The 19479-nt window shown below is 40.8% G+C and overlaps 1 protein-coding gene and 1 long non-coding RNA gene across 2 annotated transcripts in view; both read left to right on the plus strand.

The window, feature by feature from the left end:
- The first annotated feature begins 4335 nt into the window (after nt 1–4335).
- On the plus strand, nt 4336–6527 carry LOC101290255 (putative RNA-binding protein Luc7-like 2). Its single transcript, XM_012533399.3, is given in 4 exon segments — nt 4336–4396; nt 4573–5042; nt 5045–5684; nt 5687–6527. Coding segments are annotated over 4 exon segments (1218 nt in total). The 3' UTR covers nt 5734–6527.
- A 6672-nt stretch (nt 6528–13199) lies between these two features.
- LOC125965324 (uncharacterized) overlaps nt 13200–19479 on the plus strand; it is a 63571-nt gene continuing 57291 nt past the window's right edge. The window contains exons 1-3 of the long non-coding RNA XR_007479073.1: nt 13200–13744; nt 14615–14877; nt 17986–18058. This is a non-coding gene — a long non-coding RNA (uncharacterized LOC125965324). The remainder of the gene's footprint in view (nt 13745–14614; nt 14878–17985; nt 18059–19479) is intronic.

Genomic DNA, 19479 nt, shown 5'->3' on the forward strand with positions numbered 1-19479 from the left:
CGGGAGAACGCACGGCGCGCCTCAGGCTGCAACGTCACGCCGGCCTCTGCCGCTGCTGGCCCGCCCCGCACTCCGTGACCCTCCCTACCCCCCGGCCTGAGTGAGCCAGAGCCTCCGAATCAGCGGCTCCTTTAACCCCGTCCTGTCTGAGCAAAGAACAGACGCCCTCCGGCGACCTACACGCACAGGCGGGGCCAAATCCAAAGCTGAGCCCCTGGGAACTGTGAGAACAAAGAAGAGAAAGGGAAATCTCTCCCAGCAGCCTCAGAAGCAGCAGATTAAAGCTCCACAATCAACTTGATATACGCTGCATCTGTGGAATACCTGAATAGACAACGAATCATCCCAAATTAAGGAGCCCTGTGGATGAAAGGCTCTTGGTGCTGCAGCCAGGACTCAGTGCTGTGCCTCTGAGGTGGGAGAGCCAACTTCAGGACACTGGTCCACAAGAGGCCTCCCAGCTGCACATAATATCAAACAGCAAAAATCTCCAAGAGATCTCCATCTCAACGCCAGCACCCAGCTTCACTCAACGACCAGCAAGCTACAGTGCTGGACATCCTATGCCAAACAACTAGCAAGACAGGAACACAACCCCACCCATTAGCAGAGAGGCTGCCCAAAATCATAATAAGTCTACAGACACCCCAAAACACACCACCAGACGTGGACCTGCCCACCAGAAAGACAAGATCCAGCCTCATACACCAGAACACAGGCACTAGTACCCTCCACCAGGAAGCCTACACAACCCACTGAACCAACCTTAGCCACTGGGGACAGACACAAAAAACAACAGGAACTACGAACCTTCAGCCTGCAAAAAAAAAAAAAAGGAGACCCCAAACACAGTAAGATAAGCAAAATGAAAAGACAGAAAAACACACAGCAGATGAAGGAGCAAGATAAAAACCCACCAGACCTAACAAATGAAGAGGAAATAGGCAGTCTACCTGAAAAAGAATTCAGAATAATGATAGTAAGGTTGATCCGAAATCTTGGAGATAGAATGGACAATAGAATGGACAAATTGCAAGAATCAGTTAACAAGGACCTAGAAGAACTAAAGATGAAACAAGCAACGATGAACAACACAATAAATGAAATTAAAAGTACTCTAGATGGGATCAATAGCAGAATAACTGAGGCAGAAGAACGGATAAGTGACCTGGAAGATAAAATAGTGGCAATAACTACTGCAGAGCAGAATAAAGAAAAAAGAATGAAAAGAACTGAGGACAGTCTCAGAGACCTCTGGGACAACATTAAATGCACCAACATTCGAATTATAGGGGTTCCAGAAGAAGAAGAGAAAAAGAAAGGGACTGAGAAAATATTTGAAGAGATTATAGTTGAAAACTTCCCTAATATGGGAAAGGAAATAGTTAATCAAGTCCAGGAAGCACAGAGAGTCCCATACAGGATAAATCCAAGGAGAAATACGCCAAGACACATATTAATCAAACTGTCAAAAATTAAATACAAAGAAAACATATTAAAAGCAGCAAGGGAAAAACAACAAATAACACACAAGGGAATCCCCATAAGGTTAACAGCTGATCTTTCAGCAGAAACTCTGCAAGCCAGAAGGGAGTGGCAGGACATATTGAAAGTGTTGAAGGAGAAAAACCTGCAACCAAGATTACTCTACCCAGCAAGGATCTCATTCAGATTTGATGGAGAAATTAAAACCTTTACAGACAAGCAAAAGCTGAGAGAGTTCAGCACCACCAAACCAGCTCTACAACAACTGCTAAAGGAACTTCTCTAGGCAAGAAACACAAAAGAAGGAAAGGACCTACAATAACGAACCCAAAACAATTAAGAAAATGGGAATAGGAACACACATATCGATAATTACCTTAAATGTAAATGGACTAAATGCTCCCACCAAAAGACACAGATTGGCTGAATGGATACAAAAACAAGACCCATATATTTGCTGTCTACAAGAGACCCACTTCAGACCTAGAGACACATACAGACTGAAAGTAAGGGGATGGAAAAAGGTATTTCATGCAAATGGAAACCAAAAGAAAGCTGGAGTAGCAATTCTCATATCAGACAAAATAGACTTTAAAACAAAGACTATTAGAAGAGACAAAGAAGGACACTACATAATGATCAAGGGATCGATCCAAGAGGAAGATATAACAATTGTAAATATTTATGCACCCAACATAGGTGCACCTCAATACATAAGGCAAATACTGACAACCATAAAAGGGGAAATCGACAGTAACACATTCATAGTAGGGGACTTTAACACCCCACTTTCACCAATGGACAGATCATCCAAAATGAAAATAAATAAGGAAACACAAGCTTTAAATGATACATTAAACGAGATGGAGTTAATTGATATTTATAGGACATTCCATCCAAAATTATAAAAGCAATACCATTTACAATAGCATAAAAATATGAAATAGAAATAAATTTGACAAAAGATGTACAATAACTATATAATGATAACTAGAAAACATTGGTGAAAGGAATTAAAGAAGACCTAGAAAGATGGAGAGATATATCATGTTCATGGAACAAAAGACCTGAGATTGTTAAAGCATCAATCCTCCTGAAATTGATTTACTATCCCAGTTAAAATCCCAACAGGTTTTAAAAAAATAAATTGATGACCTGATTCTGAAATTTATATGGAAATGAAAAAGACTTAGAATAACTAAAACAACTTTGAAAAGAAAGCAGACAAAACCAGAAAACAAAAATAAAGTTGGAGTACTTACACCACTGGATATCAAAACTTATTATAAAACTACAGTAGTTAGGACAGTATGGTATTGATGTAAAGATAGACAAATTAATATAACAGAATAGTCAAGAAAGAGTCAAAGTCATATAAGGTAACTTGATTTTCAACAAAGGTACCAAGGTAATTCAATGGGGGGAAAGAATAATCTTTTCAACAAATGGTGTTGGAACAATTGAGTAGCCATATGGAAAAGTATCAACCTTGATTCTGCATCCTACCAATTAAAAATTAACTCAATGTATCATTGACCAAAACATATAGAATTAAAACTATAAAATTTCTAGGTATAAATGTACAAGACAATGTTACTTACCTGGGCTTTGTCAAAGAGTTTTTTTTTTTTTTCTGTTTTGTTATATTCATTCATTTGTTTTAAATTTTAGAAGTTTTGTCAAAGATCTTTTTAAAATATGACACAAAAGTCATAACTATAATAGAAAACATCAATAACATATTTCATCAAAATTTAAAACTTTTTCTCTTTGAAGGACACCATTAAAAAATTAAAAGGCAAACTACAGACTGGGAAAAGATATTTGCAAAATATATCTATGACACAATTCTTATATCTAAAATATGTAAAGAATTATTATAATTCAATAATAACAGAACAAACCAATTTAAAAGTAGGCAAAACATTTAAACAGACATTTCACCAAAGAAGATGTATGGATGGCAAATAAGCACATGAAAAGATGCTCAGCATCATTAATCATTAGATAATTCAAATTAAAACCACTTCAAATCAAAAGTGTGATACAATTACATATCTACTAGAATAGCTACAAGCAAAAAGCCTCATAATACCACAAGGATGTGGAGAACTGGAACTCTCATTGATTGCTGGTGGGAATGTAAAATGGTACAAACCACTTTGGAATACCCTTTGGCGGTGTCTTAAAAAAAGTTAAACATATGCATATGATATAATTCAGCTATTCCATTCCTAAATATTTACCTAAGAAATGAAAGCACATGTCCATAACAAGATGTACATGAATGTTCATAACAACTTTATTTGTAGTAGCCAAGAACTGGAAATATCCAACAAGTGACAAAATAAATAGTGTTATAGCTGTACAATGGAGTACTACTCAGAAATAAAAACAACAATAACAATTGACAGACCTAACAACATGGACAAATTCAGAATAATTTTGTTGAGTGAAAGAAATCAGACCCCAAAAAAGAAGTCATGTTGACGGCGACGGTGGCGGCGAGCGGCGTCAGAGCTTGAAGGGGGGGCTGACGTCTTCTGGCGGGTGGCGGTGTTGGAGACGAGAGCTTGGTTAGCCAGTATTGCTTCTGTCCCAGGAACCCAAAGGAGAGTGAGGGAACGAGGGTCGCTTTCAGGGGCTGCTGCCTTCCACGTACGCGTCGTCGTGAGGACCGCAGCCCGGACTCTCCTGCAACCCCTCCAGCTCCCTTTTCCGCACGCCTCGAGGCAGCGGCGGCAACCGAGACAGCGTCTCACCTTCCCCGACCCCTTCCCCTTGTCTCCCCCGCCCGAGAGGGCCCGGTCTGCGCCCCACCCCCGTCCGTCCGCCCGCTATGCCGCCGCCATGTCTGCACAGGCCCAGATGCGCGCGATGCTGGACCAGTTGATGGGCACCTCCCGGGACGACTAAGAGGATTTACCAATGAACCCATGTTTACAAGTCCACGATATTATTTAGCTGAAATGACTGGATTTTCACTGCTGTGTTGGGCCAGAAGGCCCTGGTGGTGGCAACCGCCTGTGTGCCACTGAAAATCGTGCCAATGCCTAGCATACTGCATAAATGGAAGCAGGGTACCGCGAGATACTACTCATCAACGAATCAAATTCAGTGATGACAGAGTATGCAAGAGTCACCTTCTGAATTGTTGCCTCCATGATGTCCTGTCTGGAACTAGAATAGATCTTGGAGAATGTCTGAAAGTCCATGACCTGGCTTTAAGAGCAGATTATGAAATTGCATCCAAAGAACAAGATTTTTTCTTTGAACTCGATGCTATGGATCATCTGCAGTCATTCATTGCAGATTGTGATCGAAGAACAGAAGTGGCTAAGAAAAGATTAGCAGAAACTCAGGAAGAGATTAGTGCTGAAGTTGCAGCAAAGGCAGAACGTGTTCATGAGTTAAATGAAATCGGTAAATTGTTGGCTAAGGTGGAACAGCTAGGAGCTGAAGGGAATGTGGAGGAATCCCAGAAAGTAATGGATGAAGTAGAGAAAGCACGGGCAAAGAAAAGAGAAACAGAGGAAGTTTATCGGAATTCTATGCCAGTTTCTGGAAGCTGGAAGCTTCCAGTTTCCAGCAGCAGAAACTTCGAGTCTGTGAAGTTTGCTCTGCCTATTTAGGTCTTCATGATAATGACAGACGACTGGCTGATCATTTTGGGGGTAAACTGCACCTGGGTTTTATTGAAATAAGAGAGAAACTTGAAGAATTAAAGAGAGTTGTAGCTAAGAAGCAGGAGAAAAGAAACCAGGAACGCCTGAGAAGAAGAGAAGAAAGGGAGAGAGAAGAAAGGGAGAAGCTGAGGAGGTCTCGATCACATAGCAAGAATCCTAAAAGATCCAGGTCCAGAGAGTATCGCAGACATAGGTCTTGCTCCATGTCACGGGAATGGAAAAGGAGAACTCGATCCAAATCCCGGGAGAAACGCCATCGCCACAGGTCCCGCTCCAGCAGCCATAGTCGCAGTTGCAGCCACCAGAGAAGTGGGCACAGTTCTAGAGACAGGAGCAGAGAGCGATCCAGGAGGAGATCCTCAAAAGAGAGATTCAGAGAACAAGACTTAGCATCACGTGACAGAGACAGGAATTCAAGAGACAGATCACCTCGTGACAGAGATCGAAAAGGTAAGAAGCGGTCCTATGAGAGCGCTAATGGCAGATCAGAAGACAGGAGGAGCTCTGAAGAGCGTGGAGCAGGGGAGATATAATTAGCTGTGTACATATCCTCAATCCTTAAGCTTCCTCTGGAGTTACATACTATTGTTTAGTTTACAGCTGTTCAGGGTGACACAGTGAGCAGTTCCAGACACCTATCCAGCTAGGCTAGGTGTATAGCATCTAACTTGATCTGAACTTGTTTTCTTTGATGAAGCCTAAAACTACATCCATAGTTTCTGGTGAACTTGTAATACACTTCTGAAAGTACAGTTTTATATAATAAGATGCTGATGTCTTTATTCTTTCTAGTAGGAGTGATAGTGAATGAATTGTGTTACTTGCTTTGGGATTTTTTTGAACATTTGTAAAATGCTGTCTTCCTTTCTCGTCCAAAAAAACAGCAACTTTGGGAATTTCTTTTTAATCCTTCTTCCTTTGACTCTGTATCTCCTGATACCTCTACCCTCTAATTGTAAGAGAAAGGGGTGCAGGGAAGCAATATAACTTCTGTTCTAAGGTTCTATTCCCATTATTAATTACTAGCTGATTACAGTTCAGAACATTTATACTGGAATGTGTGCTGGAGAAATTTAAAATACTGGGAGTTTTGTTTGTCTAATGGTGCCTATTTTAGAGTGGGAAGTTGAACAGCTGTTGCGTTACATGCTTTGCTTTTTTATTGAAATTTTGAAATCAAACATGTCTTGATTTTTCTGTTCTATTGAATAGCTATGTTCAGGATGTTTTGAGATGGGGGGTGGGAGCAGGGACTCTTTCATAAGCACTTCTTGTTTTATTTTGTGTGTGTGGAGTTATAAAGATTACACCCTTATTGTAAAAAATAATAAAATGAAAATCACCACCACCATCAAAAAAAAAAAGTCATGTTGTATAAATCCATATGTGTAAAATTCTAGAAAATGCAAATTAATCTATAAGATAGAAAGCAAATCAATGATTGTTTGACAAGGGGTAGTGGTAGGGAAGAACTAGAGAAGAGAATTACAGAGTGGCATAAGGAAACTTTTAGGGGTGAAGGATTTATTTATTATACTGGCCATGGTGATGATTTCATGAGTATATGCATATGTCCAAATTTAACAAAGTGTACACTTTGAATATGTACAGTTTATTGTATGTTGATTATGCCTCAATAAAGCTGTACCAAAACCCCTCAATGCATTTAAAAGAGGTCAGACATAGCTGAAGAAAGAATTAGAAAACTGGATCTGAGGATATTATCCACATGTATTAGATTGAGATAAAAAGAGGAACATATTATAAAGAGACTAAGGCTAGTGTAAAGGTCCAACAAACAAGAGTTCCAGGAAAATATAATAAGAATGCAAAAGAGCTGGTATTTCTTAGATCCAGGAAACCCAGTGAATTTCAGTGAGCATGTATTAAAAAAAAGTCTCCCCTAGACACATCATAGTGAAATCATAGTGAAACAGCAGAATACAAAAAAGTTGAAAGAGAGAAAGAGAGAGAGAGATCTTAAAGTAGCCAGAGAGAAAAAAAAAAATCACCTATAAAATGAGCAATGAGGGACTTCCCTTGTGGTCCAGTGGTTAAGACACCACGCTCTCAATGCAGGGGGCCCAGGTTCGATCCCTGGTTGGGGACGTAATATCCCACATACCGCAACTAAGCAGGCGTGCTGCAACTACTGAGCCTTTGTGCTCTAGAGCCCGCGCACCGCAACTAGAGAAGCCTGTGTGCCGCAACTAGAGAAGCCTGCGCACCGCACCAAGGAGTCCGCACACTGCAACGAAGAGCCAGCACAGCCATAATACATAATAAATTAATTAATTTTAAAAAATGAGCAATTACACTCATAATTCACTTTGTAAGAGCAACTACGGAAGAGAATACATTGTAAGAATTTCTTCATTGTGCTGAGAGAAGATAGCTATCAACCTAGAAGTCCATGTCCAGTGAAGCTTTATTTCAAGAAAAGGTATTATACAAAGAATATTTCTAGGAAATCAAAACAGAGAAAAGAAATAAAAACAGCCCTCCCTGCTCCCAATAACCTGAGAGAATGTATCACACAAAGACCCTCACTAAAAGAGATCCTAAAGGATGTACTTTAGCAGAATAAAAAATGAAAAGCCTGAGGTGCAAAAAGGACCACTGAATAAACATATTGGTAAATATGAGGTCATATCTCAGCAAATATGGACTATGGAAAAACATACTATAACAGTGTCTAATTTTTGGAGGGGAAATAGAATAAAAATACTGGGGGACTTTCCTGGTGGTCCAGCGGTTAAGACTCCAAGCTCCCAATGAAGGGGCACAGGTTCGATCCCTGGTCGCAGAACTAAGATCTGGCATGCCACATGGCACAGCCAAAAAACAAAACAAAACAAAGCAAAAACAAAAATACTGGGCTTGTAGTAGAATTAAAATTGTCCAAAGTCCTTGATTATTTAGAGGTAAAGACAGTTACTTCAGACTTTGTCAGCATGCTAAACCAGCTAGCGTAATCACTGAAATAATAAACAGTGCATATGCTTTCCAAACAATTAGAGGGAAATGGAAGAAGAAAAAAAAAATCAGTTCAAGAGGAGGCAAAGTAAGAAAGAGAAAAAAAAGGAACAGATAGTAACAGGATCTAGAGCATTTAGAATGGTGCCTGATGTTATCATTTTAATAATAATAATTATTCTTTTATTAAAGAATAAGATATACTTATTATATAATATAATAATTTGTTATTATTATAACTGTTATTTCTGTGTTGATAAACCTCTCTGTGGCATTCAAGACAAGGACCCTTTAACAAGCATGTTCTACTAGTTCTCATAGTTCCTTGATGTTAACAAGTCAATAATACTAATTAAAAGACAGTAATCTGTAGGGATTTAAAAGCTCTATGATTCTCAAGGTTTATAACCTTAGGCCAGTCATTTCCTCATCTATAAAATAAGGCAGTCGGAGGGGTTGGAAGGCAAGTTCAAATTGGATGGTTCTGTATTTTTAAATCCTCATTAACCTAAAGAACGAGGAAATCTCCTGACTCAGACCAAAAACAAACAAACAAACAAAAGGGCGGGGAGGGTGTTCAGAAATAGTTTATTTGGGTGAGTGGCCATTTCAGAACACTCATAACAGACACAAGAAGTTCGGTCCCCACAGAGTAGGAAGCAGTAGGTCTTTTTATCCCATACCAGAACCTGACAAGCTTGGAGGCCACTGACCAGGGACAAAGGAAAGCCCCCACTCAGAAGAGACTTGTCAAAGTTACCCTTCCCGGCCAGGATGGAAGGGATTCCAGAGGCTCTCAGAGGAGCCAGCAGTCTCAGAGCTCTGCACCAAAGCACTGGGGTTGGGCTGCCAGACAGCAAGAAGCTATCAAACAAACCCACTCTCCTTACCCCTAACTACAAAAGACTTTTCAAATGCACCCCTGTCGTCTGAAAGCCTTGATTGTTGAACTTCTTGAATCCCCCTACCTGTTATCCTCCTAATTCACAGATGCAAATGCCTACCCTTTATGCATTTTACATACACTGTGATATGATGATGCCCTTCAGATCTAGGTGTTGCCAAGGAAACTCAGGTATCAAAGATAACTGGCTCAGCTTCCAAAGATAAACCGGGCCTGTGTGATGGATGCTGAGGGAGGAGGACAGAGAGCCTCTTGGGAAGTTCCCTTTTATTTAGGTGTGGTGTGATTCCTTCTGTTCCCAAGAATCGTTTTATCTAATCTGCCTTGAAACTGCTCCACTGACTGACTGCTTTATCACTAAAAAATCTACTGAACTAAAGCTCCTCCTTTGCAGCTTTTGAAGATGGAATCTGCCCTGCCTGAAAGCAGTGTCATAAGCAAAATAGTATGTGTACAAGGATGTTCACCAGAGCACTGTTTAAAATTGTGGAATATCAGTAAAAACCCATCAGCAGAGTTGTGGGCAATATATTGTAAAGCTAGGAATTCGACATGTAGCAAAGCAAGTCACTGAGTGGTGTATAAAGTATGATTCTATTGTGATAAAAATCAATGGTAACAATAATAATTTTAGTATATGTAGGGAAAAAATTGGAGGAATGTGGGCCAAAATGTTAACAGTGATACTTGGGGATGGGGTGAAGTGGCATGGAATTTGGGAGATTTCGCTGTATGTGTTGTGTTTACAGTGTTTCAATTTTATATAACTTTGTATTCCTTTTGGATCAAAACAAGAGAAGAAGTGAGGAAGGAAGGAAAGAAGGAAGGAAAGAAAGGCAGTGTTAGAAACATTTCATTCCCTGGACCCCTGGGTCTTGATGTTGTACCCTCTCATTAGCCAAGATGAGGATTGGTGCTGAGTTGCATTCATGGTCAAATGCTTTTTCCTCAAGACAGAGGCACTCTATTTCCATAGTTGCAGATTTTATTCCACAGCATGCAACAGCCAGCAGCTTATTGCCTTCACTCATTTGCAATGGTTCTGTTCTCAACGGGACATGTTGTACCAGTAGGCTTTTATATATTACAATACTTGTAGTATTTGACCACTGAGTTTGAAATTTATTTATATATCACTTTTGATTAAATTGATAAAGTCATTTATTTCTATTTTAGAGTTTACTTTTTAAAAAAGTACTCAATTTATGAGGATATTTATTGCAACAGAAAGAATGGAGAATTTCAAGGTGCTGAGATTAAAATCTGATGTAGGGGCTTCCCTGGTGGCGCCGTGGTTAAGAATCCTCCTGCCAATGCAGGGGACATGGGTTCGAGCCCTGGTCCGGGAAGATCCCACATGCCACAGAGCAGTGAAGCCTGAGAGCCACAATTACTGAGCCTGTGTGCCATAACTACTGAAGCCCACGTCTAGAGCCTGTGCTTTAGAACAAGAGAAGCCATCGCAATGAGAAGCCTGTGCATCGCAATGAAGAGTAGCCCCCGCTCACTGCAACTAGAGAAAGCCTGTGTGCAGCAACGAAGACCCAATGCAGCCAAAAAAAAGAATAAAATAAATTTATAAAATCTGATGTAGACTACCCATTCAAAATTTTAAGGTTCCTATGGCTCTTTAAATTTTAAACATGTCTATACATGCACAACTGGAAATTCTGACCCCAAATATTGCCTCAGTTTACTGGATGTTTCCAGGAAAAATATATGTTCTTTTACTTCATGTCTAGAGACCCAGTCTAAGAAAACTTGGCATATTTTCATAGGGTTTTTTTGTTTGCAATTTATTCATTCATTCACTCATTCAATACATATCTATTATTATCAACATTAAAAAAAAATAGCATACACTTAATAGGTATATACTCATTTCTGGTAGTTAACACAAGCTAACATTTAATTCCCATTTATTACCTGCTGCTTTTAATGCCTTCTTTTTGCCTGGCATTGGAGAGGATACAAAGATGACCTGGACCCTGAAGGTATACAGATGATCCAAATATGGCTCTGTGCTCAAAAGGAGGGTCAGCTACTAGGTTATGCAGTTGCTAGACCGAAAAAATGACTTCCCACCAAGGAAATCGAGAAAGCTTCATGAGAGAGATGGCATTACATTTGAGTCTTTAAGCAAAGGATTTGGTTATCTGGAGAAGAGGGAGGAAGGACATTCCAGATAAGGCAGAGATGGGAATGTGCAGGCTCCTGGGTGTACTAGGGCTCGGGTTTGTGGTACATGAAGAGGAGACACAGGAAAGAAGGCTAGAGGGGCAGATGCCAAGAGTATTCCACTAATGAGGGCCAGTGAATCAATTATCCCAACATCTTCATTTTACAGATGAAGGCACTAAAGCCCACAGAGAAAGGACGTCTCCTCAGTTATTCAGTAGTAGGGATGGAATTAAACCTCAGGCTCTCTTGGTTCCCACATTTGTGCTTCCAGTTAGCCTGGGACAGATCAAGGAGTGCCTAGAATGGTAGGCTAAAGCTTGGTGGTCATCTCAACGCAGAGGGGAGTCGCTGAAAGTTTTGAGGAAGATGTGAGTAGCAAAGGCGAGACAGGGGCTAAGATGATTTGAAGGTTTCTAGGCTAAGAGACTGGGAATCTGGAAATTATATTTTGGTAACTCTAATTTCATATCACAGGGTTTCTGTTAACACAGAATTAGATCTAGAAAAACAGTGCTTAGTTCAATTTAAAACAATCAGTTGATCCCCCCCAAAATCAGTTGTTTGATTGAATGTAAAGTAACTATTTGATTGAATGTAACCTCTTTTAAAAAGTCATGTCTTTAGACACAGATTCTAGTTTAAGAGTATGTTAAGGATGGTTGGAGAAAGTGGGTCCAATCTGTAATGGGTGTCAGGTACTCAATATGCCTCCTCTGAGTATTTGTTTCTTCCCTTGAGAGGTGAAGACTATCACTTGAGTCCACACCACCATATACCTTGTATTCTCTTTACATTTGAAAAATAAATCAAATATTGACTCCTTTTTTGGAATTCTTTACTAGAGGCTTATTTTAGTTACATTTAAATTTTACTTTCCTCACTAGCAGCATCTCCTAGCACCACACAGGATAGCAACAGAGATCAATAAAAGAGGTTACCTTTGGCCACAGACACACAAAGCCTCCCAGTCAGCAGCAGGAATCTCATTCCCCTCACCTGTAGAATTACAGGCCAGAGATGCACCTCACGATCACTGACGCTCTCAAGGGGAGGCAAAGAGCAGAGTCAGGCTGTCTGGGTTTCAATTCCAGCTCCGCCACTCGTGAGTCGTGAGATCTTGGGCAAGTCATACAATGTTTCTGTAGCTGATTCTCATCTGTAAAATGGAGCTAGCTAATGATAACTCATCCCAGGTCTGTGTTGGCTGTGAGAATTGCTAGGCAATGGGCCAGTGTAGTTGACCACGGTGGCAGGCATGTTGAAAGCATCTTTTCAACGTTAAGCTATATGAACTGGCTCACCCGCACCTCAGGACAGACAAACCGCTCAGAAAACAGCATTTCTGATAGGAGCTGTTGGTTCCCAAATAGTAGCACCGTGCCCTTGTTTTAGATGAACTCTAGAACTGAAAATATAACGAAACCACTTCACAGTTTATGTCTCCAGGGTCAGTTGTTTTGAGAGCATTACTAAGAGCCTTTAAGGAAGATGTAATTCCCACATCTTTGATTCATGTAAAACTATCCGCCCCAAACCAAAACTTTCTCTCTCTCTCTCCCCGCGCCCCCGCCCCCCCCCAGTCTGGCCTGCTTCCCAGCTGTTCACATTCCCTCCGGGATTGTCAGAAGCTCCCCTTGCTTCGTAGGAGCCAAAGGAAAGTAAACATCTCGGTCAGGCAGGCACCCCACCCACCATTTTATTTTCTTAAATCACTCCTTTAGCTAATATTTCTGTGACAGACACGCGACGCATCTGGCTCCAACCAAATATTTTCAGTCACTCGGATTCCAAGGTAAATATTTGCCAGTTCGATTGCAGTAACATTGGTAGCTTCAAGCGGGTCGCCATCAATCAACTTTCCATCAGGGCCCGCGCAGCCTTAAGGGTGTAGCGGCCCCGCCCTTTCCCGTGAGCCCCCGCGCGGCCCTTGCCCCGCGCTTCCTGTCCTGCGTGCTTGAGGCCGGATCCCGTCTAAGGCCTGTGCCTGCGAAGCGCAGGGAGGAAGGGTGGCAGGTGTGCTGAGTTGCTTCCTTCTCAGAGATCGTTTCTTTTTCAGGGGGTGTTGCTTTTTGCCTACACTCCACGACTTGTCGAAGGGTGTTGGTTGTGGCCATTTGGAAGTGTCGAGACACACCAGAGAAGGGTTAGGAAGTCTTTGAGGACGCGTGGTAACAGACGAGATTTGAGGTGGAAGGGCCGGGGAAATGCCTACTAAAGCCTGTTGCTATTACTTAAATTGCTGCCTTAAGAGACTCCTAACATGGGCCCAAGGCATTTGAGCTAAATGAATAAACTGGGCTTTGTGCCTTGTCAAGTCATTTGCACTTCAGTGAGAAGCCTTTCCTTAAAGAGGGGCATTTTATGCAGGAAGAATAATAAAGGAGGAATGAGGAGACAGGAAAATGGGGGGGAGGGGCGGGTAGGGTGGGTGTGTATTAGAAGCAAACTTCCTGCCTCATTCTGTGGCTGGGCTTCCTAATCTTTTGGGGGTCCTTTTGAGACTCAGTGAAAGGTAAGGACCCTTTGCTGTGTGGTCGCTGTGTTCATCCCAGGGGGTTCCCCCAGAAGTTGGGGAGGCGGGCTTTTCCTTCCATCCCTGTGGCAAAGGGTGGCCCAGCCCTGCCCTGCTCCCGCCCCAGGGCAGCGTCTCCTGCCTGAGCCCGCCCTGCGCAGGAGCCTGCCTGAGAGCACACCCTCGCCCTTCCTTGTGTTGCCAACTTATTAACAACAAATAAACCAATTAAATGGGAACGAAATCTTTTCCCCAGGAAATGATATGTGAACACAGTATTTTGCCTATAATCTGAGGAGATTCGTGGATCCCCAGAACCTATCCACATACTGCCTTGGGGGAGCTGTCCACCCCAGGTCAGGAAACCTTAGATTTTAGGTATAGCATGCTCTGGGCCTGAGGACAGGGACATTCCTTGTCTTGCCCAGGGGCCGGACTAGGGTGCAGAAAGTAAGGCATTTCCCCATGGGCACAAAATTTAAGCGGGGGGGGGGGGGGGAGTGGCGGGGCGGCATCAAAAAGGTCAGAAATAAAGATAAATCATGTTTTAATGCAATATGATAAACAATCAAATGTGCAAACTATGGCTATGGCTTGTCACCTTCTTTTGTAAACAAAATTTTATTGGAACCAGGGTTCCAATAGGATGAGATGGGTGAGGCAGGTTTGCACAAGTGCAGGGTCCAATTCTGTCTTTATTTAAAAATTTGATATTGTGCTAAACCCCATCCTCTGGCTGCCATCCAGTTTTCTTTCCACCTCACCATAATGAGATAAGATGCCTAACTTCCTGTTTCCCTCCAGAGAATTTCCTATAAGTACTTTGAATATTCTCTCATAATGGTTTCTCCAACTCCTGTGTTTTGCTAGTTTCCTCATTATGATGCTGCTCCCCAAACAGCTCTGGAATTCACCCACTTCTGAGGGATTGGGAGCCAGAATTCTTCATCAGTGTCTTATCCTCAAGATCTTCCCTCTCCCAACCCCATCTTGGATGATTTAACTTCTATGGGGATTTTTTTTTTTTAACTGCCACAAGGTATATAATCTTCGAAAGTGAATTTCCTCCTTGTTTCTTTTGAAAGATATTTTTAAACATGGAGAGAACAAGTGATGTATAACAACTCTATCAGGTAGGTACTGTTATTATTCCTGTTTTACTGATGAAGAAACTGGGGCATAAAAAGTTTCAGTAACTTGCCCAATGTCTCCCAGCTAAGTAACAGAACCAGGACTCAAATCCAGGCATCCTGACTCCAGGGTCTGTGCTTTTAAACAGCACAGTGTCTTGGCCTCTCTTGTAGACCATTTCACCTCAGGTTGAACAGTTCCTGTAATGGGAAGCTTCTTGGGGATCTCCAGTCTGTTGGTGGGCAGCTTCATTAGTTAGAATGTCTTCTTCTTCTTTTTTAAAAAATATTTATTTATTTGGTTGTTCCAGGTCTTAGTTGCAGCAGGCAGGCTCCTTAGTTGCAGCATGCATGTGGGATCTAGTTCCCTGGCCAGGGATCGAACCGGGCCCCCTGCATTGGGAACGCAGAGTCTTAACCACTGTGCCATCAGGGAAGTCCCCTAGAATGTCTTCTTTTTGTTTGTTGGTATAAGCTATAGGCAGTTGTCCAAAATGGTTTTCTATTGTCTAAATAAGAAGAAAGGTAAAAAGGAGAGTGAGGACCACAAAGAATAAAATCCCTCAGTCTACCCTACTTCCACCAAACATTCCTGACCCACTTCCAGTTCTGTGGGCTTCCTAAAAAGACACGAAGTTCCCTCTTTCAGTTTTGTGTCTTTTTTTTTCCACATATTTATTGGAGTATAAATGCTTTACAATGTAGTGTTAATTTCTGCTGTACAACAAAGTGAATCAGTTATATGTATACATATATCCTCATATCTCCTCCCTCTTGCCTCCCTCCCACCCTCCCTATCCCACCCCTCTAGGTAGTCACAAAGCACCGAGCTGATCTCCCTGTGCTATGCTGCTGCTTCTCATTAGCCATCCATTTTACATTTGGTAGTGTATATGTATCAATGCTACTCTCTCACTTCATCCCAGCTTCCTCCCACCCCACCTGTGCCCTCAAGTCCATTCTCTATGTCTGTGTCTTTATTCCTGCCCTGCCACTAGGTTCATCAGTACTGCTTTTTAAAATTCCATATATATGCGTTAGCATATGTATTTGTTTTTCTCTTTCTGACTTACTTCACTCTATATGACAGATTCTAGGTCCATCCACCTCACTACAAATAACTCAATTTCGTTCCTTTTTACAGCTGAGTAATATTCCATTATATATATGTGCCACATCTTCTTTATCCATTCATCTGTTGATGGACATTTAGGTTGCTTCCATGTCCTGGCTATAGTAAATAGTGTTGCAGTGAACATTGCGGTACATGTTATCTTTTTGAGTTATGGTTTTCTCAGGGTATATGCCCAGTAGTGGGACTGCTGGGTCACATGGTAGTTCTATTTTTAGTTTTTTAAGGAACCTCCATACTGTTCTCCATAGTGGCTGTATCAATTTACATTCCCACCAACAGTGCAGGAGGGTTCCCTTTTCTCCACACCCTCTCCAGCATTTATTGTTTCTAGATTTTTTGATGATGGCCATTCTGACTGGTGTGAGGTGATACCTCACTGTGGTTTTTTTTTTGCGGTACGCGGGCCTCTCACTGTTGTGGCCTCTCCCGTTGCGGAGCACAGGCTCCGGATACGCAGGCTCAGCGGCCATGGCTCCTGGGCCCAGCTGCTACGCGGCATGTGGGATCTTCCCGGACTGGGGCACGAACCCGTGTCCCCTGCATCGGCAGGCGGACTCTCAACCACTGCGCCACCAGGGAAGCCCCTCATTGTGGTTTTGATTTGCATTTCTCTAATGATTAGTGATCTTGAGCATCTTTCCATGTATTTGTTGGCCATCTGTATGTCTTCTTTGGAGAAATGTCTATTTAAGTCTTCTGCCCATTTTTGGATTGGGTTGGTTGTTTTTGTGATATCGAGCTGCATGTATATTTTGGAGATTAATCCTTTGTCAGTTGTTTTGTTTGCAAATATTTTCAGTTTTGTGTCTTTTGAAAGTAAATCCCCACCCTATGTGTTTATACATTGTTCCAGGAAAGATTTAAGGTGACTCATGTGGATTATACAATACAATTAAGTAGGGCTTCCCTGGTTGCGCAGTGGTTGAGAGTCCGCCTGCCGATGCAGGGGACGTGGGTTCATGCCCCAGTCCGGGAGGATCCCACATGCCGCGGAGTGGCTGGGCCCGTGAGCCATGGCCACTGAGCCTGCGCGTCCGGAGCCTGTGCTCCGCAACGGGAGAGGCTACAACAGTGAGAGGCCTGCGTACCTCAAAAAAAAAAAACCAAAACCAAAGTAAAAAAAATAAATAAAGTAGCATAAATTAAAAGTGTATGACATGATCCAGCAATTTCACTTTTAGGTATTCGTGCTTCAGAAATAATTACAGGCGCTTACAAGGATAAATATTCAAGGGTTTTTGTTGTATCATTTTTGTAATTGTGCAAAAAATTGTAGGCAATTTAAATGTACATCAGTGAGGAAATGACTAAATAAATAATGAAGTATCTTTACTTTGAAATACTTTGTAACTTAAAATAAAAGGTAGTTCTTCATGTACTAACAAGGAAAGATGTTAGTAAGTGTGGAATTTAAAAAGTAATTTTTAAAACTATATTTGTAAAAAGAATATTTTTATATGGTGTGCATTGAAAAAGGTTTGGAAGCATATACTCCAAATTATTAACCATGGTTACCCCCAGCAGTAGAAGTAGTGATAGGAAAGGGTGAGAGAACTTTCAGTCAATCAAGATCACCCCATTATATTTTAGGCTCAAAAGGCAAGGGTTTTTTGAGCACCATGGCTCAGGTCCAACACACCCTGAGTGTTCAACTAATGTTTGATGAATTGACTAAGAAGCTGCATCTTATCTTCAGTATATATTGGTAGTTTAAAGTTTATTGCTGACACAGTAAATAATCATCTGAAAAAAAAATTCCAAATCAGCCTCTGCAAAAAAAGTATCAAAATTGCTTCTCTGCTATTCAGACTACTTTTAACTATTTTATGCATAGTGTTAAACTCCATGTTTGCTCTGGAGAAAATCATTATTGACATTTTAAAAATTGGTGCTTGATGAAATATTTTATCACCTTCACTGTTATCCCAGTGGAGGTACAGCAGTTTAAAATAATAAACACCTTTTTCTCATTTCAGAAGTTCATTATGTGGAAAATAAGAAAAAAGTGTAAAGAAAAAAACACAAAACCTGTAATCCCAAACCCTAAAGGTAACTGCTATGAACCTTTAAATGTAACTTTCCCATCTTTTTTGTATGTTCAGCACTTTTTAAAATAGAACTTTTACTGCGATAAAATATATATATATAACATAAAATATACCATTTTAACCATTTTTAAGTGTACAATTCAGTAGTATTAAGTACATTCACATTATTGTACATCCATCATGACTTTCCAACACCAGAACTTTTTCATCATCCCAAACCGAAACTCCATATCTATTAAACAATAACTCCCCATTCTTCTTTCCCCCAGATGCTGACAACCATTAGTCTACCTTCTGTCTCTGTGAATATAACTAGTTACCTCATATAAGTGAAAGCATGCAATATTTGTCCTTTTGTTTCTGGCTTATTTCACTTAGCACTATGTTTTTAAGATTCATCCATGTTGTAGCATATATCAGAATTTCATTATTTTAAGGCTGAACAAAAACCCATTGTATATATGTACATTTTGTTTATTCATTCATCCATCAAGGGACATTTGGGTTATTTCCACCTTTTGGCTGTTGTGAATAATGTTACTATGAACATTGGTGTAAAAATATCTGTTTGAATTCCTGATTTCAATTATTTTGGGTATATACCCAGAAATGGCATTGCTGGATCATATGCTAATTCTATGATTAATTTCTTATGGACCACTACACTGTTTTTCACAGCAGCTGCACCATTTTACATTCCCACTAGCACAAGTTTCCAAATTTCTTCATATCCTTGCCAGCACTTGTTATTTACCTTAAAAAAAAAAATCTCCATCCTAATGGGTGTGAAGTGAAATCTCACTGTGGCTTTGATTTGCATTACCCTAGTGATATTGAACATCTTTTTGTGTGTCTGTTGGCCATTAGTATATGTTCTTTGGAGAAATGTCTATTCCCATCCTTTGTCCACTTTTTAATTGGGTTATATTTGTAGTTGCATTGTAGGAGTTTTTGTATACTCTTAATATCAATCCCTTATCAGATATATGATTTGCAAATGTTTTCTCCCATTCGGTAATGTGCCTTTTCTTTCTATTGATAGTGTGCTTTGCACAAAAGTTTTTAATTTTAAAGAAGTCCAGTTTATCTATTTTTTTCTTTTGTTGTCTATGCTTTTGGTGTCGTATCCAAGAAAATCCAATGTCATGAAACTTTTCCGTATGTTTTCTTCTGTGAGTTTTTTAGTTTTTCAGGTCTCACCGTTAGGTTTTTGATCCGTTTTGAGTTAATTTTTGTGTATGGTGTAACGTAGGAGTCCAATTTCAATCTTTTGCATGTGGATATCCAGTTTTATGGGCACCATTTGTTGAAAAGACTTTCCTTTCCTTATGAGTAGTGCTTTTCTGATGCCAGACTTATTCTGGCTGGAGGCCAGACTGCTTCTCTGAGGTTTCCTCACCCTCACAGGTATGTGCTCAAGGG

The sequence above is a fragment of the Orcinus orca genome, chromosome 1, assembly GCF_937001465.1.
Source record: "Orcinus orca chromosome 1, mOrcOrc1.1, whole genome shotgun sequence".
NCBI classification, from domain to species: domain Eukaryota; kingdom Metazoa; phylum Chordata; class Mammalia; order Artiodactyla; family Delphinidae; genus Orcinus; species Orcinus orca.